This window comes from Amaranthus tricolor, chromosome 7, assembly GCF_026212465.1.
Source record: "Amaranthus tricolor cultivar Red isolate AtriRed21 chromosome 7, ASM2621246v1, whole genome shotgun sequence".
In the NCBI taxonomy this organism is placed as follows: Eukaryota; Viridiplantae; Streptophyta; class Magnoliopsida; order Caryophyllales; family Amaranthaceae; genus Amaranthus; species Amaranthus tricolor.
Genome location: NC_080053.1, coordinates 12,771,758 through 12,782,757, shown reverse-complemented (window position 1 = coordinate 12,782,757; position 11,000 = coordinate 12,771,758). Strand labels below are relative to the sequence as shown.

General features: G+C 29.3%; 1 protein-coding gene across 1 annotated transcript; it reads left to right on the top strand.

Annotated features, from left to right (window-relative positions):
* Positions 1-7,979: 7,979 nt before the first annotated feature.
* Positions 7,980-10,476, top strand: LOC130818780 (pentatricopeptide repeat-containing protein At1g11900). Its single transcript, XM_057684981.1, has 2 exons — positions 7,980-8,262; positions 9,102-10,476. The coding sequence occupies exons 1-2, from the start codon at positions 8,128-8,130 to the stop codon at positions 10,116-10,118; spliced, it is 1,152 nt and encodes a 383-aa protein (XP_057540964.1). The 5' UTR covers positions 7,980-8,127; the 3' UTR covers positions 10,119-10,476.
* The last annotated feature ends 524 nt before the right edge of the window (positions 10,477-11,000 follow it).

The window sequence follows — 11,000 nt, the reverse complement described above, 5'->3', positions numbered from 1 at the left end:
AAATGCAAATTGATAACAGGACGCCAAATAGTGCAAAACGTTAATGGTATTAAATTTTTAGTGTAATTTTGCTTAGAAAATCACCAGTTAAGAGTCATTTTACTTGGATAGCTTGAATTGTAAATTAAGATATTCTATTCGATTAAATTACTTAAAAAGATGATTTTTGATGATGGGGTTGAGATGCTTTAGATCTATTTAATACTTGTACGATATTAAGTGAACATTTTATTTATTAAATGGTACTGCTGATCAAAGACTACTATATTTGTCCAGGAAACTACTGTGTTGCTGCTGCTGCTGCTTGAATGTAGCGTTAACATTTTTGGTCTTGAAAGTTTATTGTTGAGCTGAAAATTTTGATATAAGGAGTTCATTTGTCATTTTATTAATGTTGAATGTTGATATGTACGATACTTGAAAATGGAATCTCAGGAACATGTTAATATTGTCGATCATAGTGATGTTTGGCCAAGGCAAGTCACAACTGATATTTCAAACCCACAACAACTATCAAACAATCTTCTTAGGATACGTTTTTTGTTGTTTTGTAATTTAAAATGCTACAAAATTTGTCATTACAACTTCGTATATGGTTAAGAGTTACTCCGTTTTAAACTCAAGTTATCTTTAAAAGGATTTCTTGGAGGACCACTTGCGTACCACGCAGTCTCACAACTGGTATTAGTTAAAATTGTTTGATTTGGAATTTCGGTATATTTCGAAACTTTACGTAATTTAAACTTTGTCGGTTCATGTAATTTGAAATGTGGTCGTTGCATCTATACTTTTAAAATTTAAAGACTTGACAAATATTTTGTTATAAGAACTTATATTTTGAAAAGTTTCAAATATTTATTCGCTCAATTAGTATAAAGTATTATAAGATCCTTGTTAGTTGAAAATGCTTAAACAATTTTATACGAAAGGTCAAAAATTGTATAATATGTATGTTAAAAAATTCAGGAAAAAAAATAAAATTGTTTTAAACCAGATCCAAACTCTAGACCCGCCAGACCCTAAGGGTTTGGGTTCGGGTCTAAATTTTTTAGACTTTATGGATCTAGGTCCAAAAAAAATTAGAGTTTGGATCTGGGTTTAGTTGCAATCGATCAAGATTCGACCCATGCCCATCCCTATTTCACACGACCATCCTATTATGCCAAGTTTTACTTTTTCACATCATAACTATCCACAAACAAACTTTACACCGACAAAAAAAAATCCTTTTTTGTAATTTTTAAAAGCTACTTAATTTTATCTCAATTGAATACCAATTGGTCATTAACCGAGCTAATATTCACATTAAAAATGGTTGATTTTGGTGTTTTAGTTAAAAGTTATGGCATCAAACCCTAAGGTAAATCATCTCCTATGGCTTCTTTAAAAACAAGAGCGATCCATAACTATACCAATAAGTCTGCTAATTGAATCCATTGTCTTTTAAGCAAATTATACACATAATTCAAATTCAGAAAATGAATCTTTTTTAATGATGCAAATAATGATTTTTTTTGGGTCCAATTCTAGAAAAACATTTTAGAGATTTACAAATTATGATATTTTTGATGATGTGTTTAAAATGACCACTAAAAATTAATAGTTTTTCAAGTGGTGCTAGTAGTGGTGGGAGCATAGTTGGGACTGTTTTTGAGGACAGATATAGCATAGTGGTGATGGTAGAGTTAATAGGAAAGAGAAGTTAAAAGAAAGTCCAAGATGGGTGAGAGTCCTATTTTTCTTCTTTGTTTTGGTGTTTTTAGTTTTTAAAAAAATTGTATCATTTAATCTGAACATGACATGTGTCATTTAAATTAAATAAGATGGAGTAACCTGTTAATCTAGATAATCGTTACCTGAAAGCCCTTTCAGCTATTCTTGGCCGAGACCGTCTCAGACTGAGACGGCCCAACTCCCTCCAGCCCAATCTTCATTATCAACTAAAAAAAGGAAAAAGAATAAATAATAATTAACTGCTATTTTTGAAAATTGTAAACACGAAAAATGATTTTCAAAACCGCCAAACTTAAACTCGACATTCAGGAAACAAAATCAAAAAGATTTGCTCATTCAATTCTTTACAAAATCTCTGAAAATCTTCAAGAAATTATCACGAAAATCGACATATTATCTTCAAAGCTCCAAAGATCTCTCTAATGAAGAATTTGATGAACAAAATAATTTGCAAATTAATTTCTTTACAAAATCTCTGAAAACCTTCAAGAAATTATAAAGAAAATCGACATTTCATCTTCAAAACTCCAAACGTCTCTCTAATAGAGAATTTAATGAATGAATTCAACATGAAAATGACTTTACAGACATTACGAAGAGATGCAAACGGGGATTTAATGTCAATTTATATATCACAATTTTAATTCTAAAATGTTCAATTTGTACTTAATGCGTTGCAATAACTCTACTCAATCTGTATACTTATCTTTAAATCGATAATTGAAGATTATAAGTTCAAAATTGAGTAGATTGTAAAACATCAATTGTCTTTATATGTCACAATTTTACTATTACATAATAAATTTGAACTAAATGTTATACAATATATCTGTACAACTTGAATACTGATTTTTAAAACGATAATTGAAGATCATAAGTTCAAAGTTGAGTTAGATTATAAAACATTATTGTCAATTTATATGTCATAATTTAACTATTAACGTATTCAATTTGAACTAAAACCTATATAATATCTTTATATATATTGAATACTTATTTTTAAAACGATAATTGAAACTTATACATTCAAAATTGAGTTAGATTATAAAACATCAATTGTCAAATTATATGTCATAATTTAACTATTAACATATTTAATTTGAACTATTTACAAATATATATAAACGTGTTTAACAATGGTGAAAACGTATAATCTTCAATCCCATGACTACATTACAATTTTTAGGGTTTTTTGTTCTTGTCTTCTTCTCCAATCCAATTCTCTTTGCAAGTACTCTCCAATCCTATATTATTTTAATTATGCTTTGAGTTAATTTTTCATTGTTTGATTCTTGAAAAAATCACAATCAATAATCATAAAGAGCTACTAAAAAGTTATGATTGAACTATTTTAAGGGGTTTTGAAGAGGAGGGTTCAAAATCTTTGAAAAAATAGCAAGAATCAGTAAACATAAGAGGAAGAAAATAAAATACAACTTATTAGTGAGACCTACATTGTTGATATGAGTAGTTTATTAATCTTTGTAAAAATCGTTTCTATTAAAAATAGTATACAATCAAAGAAGAGGGTACTTTTGGGTGGTTGTGGTGGTCGTACGAAGTTTGGCCGTAAATCATGAAACTCTTGCAAAATAACACTAATCTTGCCTTAAGGAATCAGAAAATTAAATCGTTTAACTTATCCAAAAGAGCGTAGAGAGACTCTAGGTTTAACGGTTTAACCTAGTGGGCTTAGTGGACTTAGCCCATATAAAATATAAGCTTATATTTTTATACACAAATTTTAGTATAAGACAATCTTACCATGAAAAGTGCTTTTATACATGGATTAAATTGCTTAATAATATAAATTATTAGCATATAAACTTCTTGTGAATATGACGACATGTATATATCGATATACATAAGTACTACATCTCTAATTATATCGATTATTTTTATGAATTCAAACTATCTTGCGAATTGTATTGTAACCGCCTCGAATTATGAAGGCAAACACTAACTGGAATTTAGTATTAATCAAGCGGAAGTTTACTTTTGCCAACACAATTAAGGGGTTACTTAAAGGTCAAACCAATATTCAAGTATAATACTTGAACCAAACCAAAGCAATATAACGGAAGTTTTAACTGTCCAAAATATAGGAAAATTACAACCAAATCGAAATAAGTCCAATGTTCAAATTACATCCTTAAAATAGTCTAAATCTAAACTAATAGTCTCTCAAATACAATAAAGAGATCTAAACAAAAGGGGAGTCATACTCCAACTCGGGTTCAACTTCCACTCGCATATCCATCCTCCGTCGAGGTGCCATAGGGGTTTACTCTAAAAACAAAACCATTGGAAAAACATACAAAGCATAGTAACAGCAAAAAGGCTGAGTATAAACACACTGGTGTCCGTCAAATAAGTTATTAAAATCTTTTTTTTATTTGAGTTAATTCATTTTGAAATATGCTTTTTCATTTGATAAATCATATTATGATTCAAATCCAGTTCAATGGCTCTATAGTAATTTTGAATTTTCATTTTTATCATAAATCATAAGATCTCAATAGATCCAAATCAATTTCAAAATCATATCATAAGTTTACATGGGTACTCTGTGAGTCATCCTGTGACTCGTTTGGTAGTCGGTCTACCGTCTGCGACATGTCCGACAAGTGTAACACAATGGTATTGTGAACAATACACGCTCAGCATTGGTGAGCCGTTTAATCATGCACACAACATTTGCTGTGGCATATGTACCCGCCATTTAGGCTAAAACATTTTTTTGTACATAATATATATCTTGTAATTTTAATAGCATTTGAAAGTCAAAATATTAACTTTTTCCATTTGATAAACATCTTTTATTTGCACATAGCAAAACATACTTTATTTGCGACTTAGCAAAATCAAATCATAATATTTCCCACATGGGTAAAACATGCTTAGCATAATCATATCATTAAACATAACCTTTGTATTATATTGGGGCATCACTAGCATGTATGGAAATTAACAAAAAGTGATTAAAGTTCAATACGATTTTTTTTTAAGGAAACCACTAAAATATTTCGTTTCAATCCTTCTTAAAGTAAATATAACTTAAAAGGGTTTGAAATTCATTCAAAACAAATGGAATATGATTCATAAGTCTATAAAATCATTATGACAGAAGATTTCATAAAACACTATTATGTTAAATACGAGATAGTTTTGCCGGTAATAAAATCGATAATTGATTTACAAAGTACATATTAATTCTCCAACAAGGCCCAAATTAATGAAGTCATTATAATACCTTATTTAAAATGAATTTAAGGTTGTCCCATCAGATTATAATTGGTTATTCGAATTTATAACGATCTTACAATTATTTTCGACAATTTGGGTTTTTACCGTTATTTAAATGGTGTCTTAAATCCGTAAAATTTATAAACCATCTAATTTAAACTTAATTTATACTATGAGGCAGTAGGTTATTAATATAATTATAAATTTTTTTATATAGGTCTATTTTTACCCAAATTTAATTAACAATATTACACTTTTTAATAAATAAACATTTTCTATTAATTTGATAAATTAGTAAATAATTAATAATTTATTTTATAAAATTATACCAAAGTTCTAGAAGTCATATACCATGTTTATTAGGCCATTTGAACTTATAGAATTTATGTATGATGTTTCATTATTTTGTATAGACATTTTATCGATAAATAGAATAAAATAGGTTTAAAATTATTTGAGTCCGAATAAAATATTATAAAAATTATATGATATTCCAGAATCTATTTTAAGGGGTATATTATTTTAAATAACCATTAAAAATCATGTTGGGTATTTTTAATAATTAATATCGTTATTTTACTGATAAACTGAATAAAATTTGTTTAAGTCCATATATGGTCACGAAAATCTATGTAAATTTTTAAACATGTATCTACTGTTTATATAAGTGTCTCATAAACTTTTCATGTCCAAAAGAAGTCATTTAGTATTTATTTTATATTTTACTGTTTTCCAACTTAACGATTATTAATAACAGAGTAAAAATTATTAAGGTCCTTAAATGTCAACGAAACCTTCCCAAACTTTTACCAATTTTACCTACTGTCCATATGAGTATGTGATAAAAATTTCAAGTCCATATGTCTTTGTTTGGTAATTATTTTATATTTTACCATTTTACAATTTACCGTTAAACAATTTAACGATTATTCAAAAATAATAAAAAAATTCCAAATTAAATATATTCTGGTCAAATCTTGTTGGAGACATTATAATATATTTTTATTAATTATTTTTGATGATGAAGAGTTCATCTAATACCAAGTTTTATAATAAGAGTATTTAACACCTTAAAATCTATTAAAATATCAATTTAACGAATAATCTCAACAAAAAAGTATCCAAGAAATTTTCTTAACATATAGCTACTGGAAATTTCTTTTAAAATGAATTTCAAATATTTTCAAATTCATATAATCATTTCCATCACAATAACTTTCACAAAGTAGTATTAAATATGCCTTTAAACATACAATAATTTATAAAATCAACATGCATGATGCCCACAATAATAATACATGTAATAAATTATTCCATACTCAAATTTATCATTTTGACATCATTTTTCAAGATTTAAGAACTTCTCTTTGGGAATTTTAATTTTTTTTTAAAAAAAATTTATACACAAACTTTTCCAACTTGTTCTTAAATCCTTTAAAAATCACCCCATGTGACATACCTCGACTCCAAGCCTATATAATTATTCCGTAAGCTCCCATGTAAGCTCCTACGCGTTTTTAGAAGTGGTTCTAACTTCGGGTCCTTGCCCTTCAAGTCTCAACTCCAACTCTTCAACTAAACATATTGCATTCATCCAAAAATCAATAATAATTTTGGATTTCTAACATGCACTTAACTTTTCCAAGTTAGAGTTGTTAGACTAATACTTGTGATGATTTTAATATATTTGGAGTATACTTATTATGTTGAGCAATATACTTAGTTAAGTCCCATAATTTTATTTGAATCCTTTAAGTAACAAAATTTATATGTTTGTGGAAATACATGTTCTTACTTTCTATTATGGCCGATTTTTATAGATTTATAAGTGATGATTTTCTTAGTTTATAAAAAGATTCATGTAAAAAAAATGTTTTACATGAACAAGTTTTAACAAAAACTAGTGGAATAAAGAAATGAACATAACTTACTCTATACTTGGTGGATTTCTTCAAGTTTGGTGTCTATGGAAAGCTCTTAAGATGAAGATTATTTTCATGAGAGATTTGATTTTATAAACATAAATTTTTAGAAGTTTTAGATGGGCTTTTGAAGAAGATTTGATGAGAAAAGAAGGTGTTTTTGCTAGGAATTGTTACATTGAACTTCAACTATGCTTATGGATGAAATAAGGAGTAAAATAAAGAGTGAAAGAAGGTTGATGGAGCTGAAAATATGGACAAAAAATATGTCTTGATTTATTATGTTTGCATGCTTGTTATGATGGTGTTTTTGGGTAAGAACAAAAGGGGCTTTGGGTAAAGAGTTTGGTGGAGTGTGCAAGTGAGTTTTGGGACTAAAAGAGGGCTAGTATGGCAGCTAGAGGCTGCTGTTTTGGGGCTGATTTGAGGTGATTTATATCCTCAATTTGGTCTAATATGGTGTAAGAAAGGTTTATCTAAGATAGTTTAAGGTTTGGGTAAATATTGTTGTACATGTAACAAGTTATGTAACTTGTACTTCATGTTTAAAAATCACTTTAAGTTTTACCTCCAAAGTTCGCGTTACTTGTTACGATTTATAATCACGTTACGAATTAACACGTTTCTAATCATTGTAGAGATTTTTCAAATTACTACCATCACTAATTAAATTATAATTAGTAACGAACAAATATATAAGAAAAATTAGGCGCTAAAAACGACTAATAAAATCTCCTAATAATACGACTATTTTATGTATTTGATAAAACTAGTATTGAATAGATTTTTTGAACTATATACTTAGTAAAAGTATATTTTTATTTAAATAATTTCATAAAACTATCATTACAAGAAATATTTTAGTTAAAAATTATCTTATTTCAAAAATATTAAACTACATTTAAAAATGAATTTCTTTGAAAACACAAAACGATCAAATTGATGTTTGGACAGGATTTAAAAAAATATACGCCGTTGCCGGGGATCAAACCCGAGCCACCCGCGTGACAGGCAAGAGTACTTACCACTATATTACAAGAGCAAATTATAATCACATCGTCTAAAATAAATATACCACTGAATAAGTCCGTTGGAGTCTAATGTGCGGAATCCCTATAGCCTTTTGTTCAAATTCACACACTAAATTCTTTGTTGGGATTAAATCTCTTGTAAACAGAGGGTTTACCTTAAAATCTTCAATCTTGTGAAATTGAGAATTTGTAGCATGCAAATTGGTTCAAGAACGAGAACAATTATAAATTGCAGGAATAAAGGAAATCTATCCCTGCTCCTTTTTTCTTTAGGGCCATTTTATCAAAGTATTGGGTTTTCCAGAAATTCATGTCTCACTCCAGTTAAGGTAAATCAGCTATTCATTTTAACTATTTTTTTTGGGTTTTCTGTAGATTTAATGAATGAAGCTGGAGATAATGTATTTGTTTATAGCAGATTAGTAGGTCGAATTTAAATATTTTATCTTACATAGTATACACAAGGATTATATTTATGATTTATGAACTATGATAACAAAAAACTATGTGCTTGCTAGATTGTTAGGGACAAATAGACGATAACTGTAGTGATTTATTTTGGTTCAATATAGTTGGGATTATAACGTTCACGTTGTTGTTGTTGATGTTTTTGTTAGCTTTATACTCCTTTTCATGTGTCAAGGAACCAAGAAATTTGAACCCATGACACCTCTCATCAGCTTAACCTTTTAGTTCGGTTGATAAGCTTTTAGTTGAGCTGATTCGAGTCAAGAGCTTCTTGATACGGTATCAGAAGCCAACGTGATAAGAAGTAGAAGGTTCGATTTTCATTCACCTTGGAATAGTTAAAGCGAACCTTTACAATTCTAGCCTAAATGACTCTCATGTGAAGGGGTATGTGGAATGAGAGTATATAATATATACAACTATATCCTAGGTTTTAAGGATCAACTTTTGGTTTTGGTTGAGTTGGTGCCTTACATCATGTACATTTGATGTAATATGTTAAAGCTCATACTTTTATTTCAAGTAGGATTAACATAGCTTCCAAAAAGAAAAGTAGGATCTACAGAACCAGTTCATTGTATTATGGAATTAATTTTAAGATTTGGGTGCAATTCCTAATATTGTCTGCATTTTCTTCTAAGTAGCATTTTTATTGGCAATTGTTTTGAAATATATTGAATATATAGCCCTCTTGATACAGGTTAAATATGTTGGTACTCGAGTATGGCCGCTCTTTGCTATTCTAGGGAGTTTCAGGGTTGTAACTAAGAGCTATAATTGTTATCCCGAAACGACAAACGATCTCCTGAATCACATTCTTTACTCCGTTGAAAATAATGCTCTCTCCAATAAGGAAATACGTGTTGAAATCGAAAGGTTGTGTAAATCTGCAAGTGTTTCTACAATTGCTAACCTTCGGAATCTTTTACATAGTAGACATATTTTTCTTGATTATGAGGCTTATAATATCCTTTTGGCTGCAGCAAGTGAAAGGAATGACCTTGAACTTTCACTTGATATATTTAAAGATATACTTGTTTCTTCTAAAGGCATGAGTTCAAAATCTTATTTCCATCTTGCTAAGGCTTTTGTGAACTCTGATGATCATTCCAAGTTACTCAACTTTGTTAGAGAAATTTATCAGTTATCGCATTGTGGAGTTCTTGTTTTGAATAGAATGATCTTCGCCTTTGGTGAGTGTAGGCAAATCGAAAAGGCCTTAATGATTTTTGATCATATGAAGGTTATAGAGTGCGAGCCGGATTTGGTCACTTATAATACAGTTCTTGGGTTGTTAGGGCGAGCTGGTCGGGTAGATGACATGCTACAGGAGTTTGATTCCATGAAAAATGCTAAAATAAGTCCAGATATTGTTACCTATAATACCCTCTTAAACAATTTACAAAAAATGGGTAGATTAGATCTTTGTTTAGTGTACATGAGGGAAATGAATGAAAATCAACTCACCCCAGATTTGAGAACTTACACTGCATTGATTGAGAGCTTTGGTCGATCAGGTAATGTCGAGGAAGCTTTAGGACTTTTCAGTGCTATGAAAAACGAGCAAGTACGGCCTTCAATCTATATATACAGGTCACTTATCAACAATTTAAAGAAAATGGGGAAGTTGGAGGCTGCATCTTTGCTTGTGAATGAGATGAATAATTCTCTTCCGAATCTTGTAGGTCCGAAGGATTTCAAAAGAAAAAATAGATGAACTCAGAAACTTGACTAGTTATGGACTCATGTTGACTGGTTCTGATCGTCTGATGTCATAAATATGGTACAAGAACAAGTCTTATTTCAATATATGATCTATTTATGTTGTATATTTCATTGGATATATATTTAATGCTGCCATATAGAGTTTGTTGCTACTGAGAGTGCTACAAGGTCTGTGAGTGAATTCATCTCTAAGATTGTTTTTCGTTTTAATATGTTCGGTTACCTGTTGTAACAAAGTATGCAAAAATAAATAAAGAACTTAAGAGGTCTCTAACAATGGTGAATGATGGTTTATTTTTTCTTCTAAATTTAATGTTATGAAATGCTTGTGCTTCTTTGAGTACAGATAATGATGGTACGAAATCAAATTGAATCTCCAATCAATGTCTCGCTATGTTATGCCATGCTTAGGGGTCGTTTCAAAATATTTGTATAACATGAGATGAAAATCGTTTAAAACATATACTGCTATACATAGTATTTGGCTTGTTAAGTTATAAATTTCCGAATCTCAAACCTTTACAGTTGCCGGGTTTAGAAACCCATGAATGGTGGTGAATTTAGATAATTGCTACCTTTAGATGTCAAAGTAGATAGTGAGAAGACGAAAGAAAACTATTTAAGCATCATGAAGGACAATGGCGGACCTACACATGGTTCATGAGGGTGCAAGGCACTCCCAACTCAAAAAAAGGTTCTATTTATTTTAATAAAAAATATAATTTTAAATTTATTTATTAAGTACATGTTTTTTCATGGATACGATGATTATAATATGCACAATAGTATAAGAGACAAATTGTTGTATGTTTTTTTAATCACTTGTATAGACGTGGTGTATTTATGATAGGTGCAAGAGACGATATAAATGAAC

What these genes read in the sequence shown, in the direction of transcription:
- LOC130818780 (XM_057684981.1), top strand. Translation starts at nt 8,128, where the DNA reads ATGCAAATTGGTTCAAGAACGAGAACAATTATAAATTGCAGGAATAAA. An exon ending in CATGTCTCACTCCAGTTAAG is followed by an intron (nt 8,263 to 9,101) that starts GTAAATCAGCTA and finishes CTCTTGATACAG; the next exon opens with GTTAAATATGTTGGTACTCG.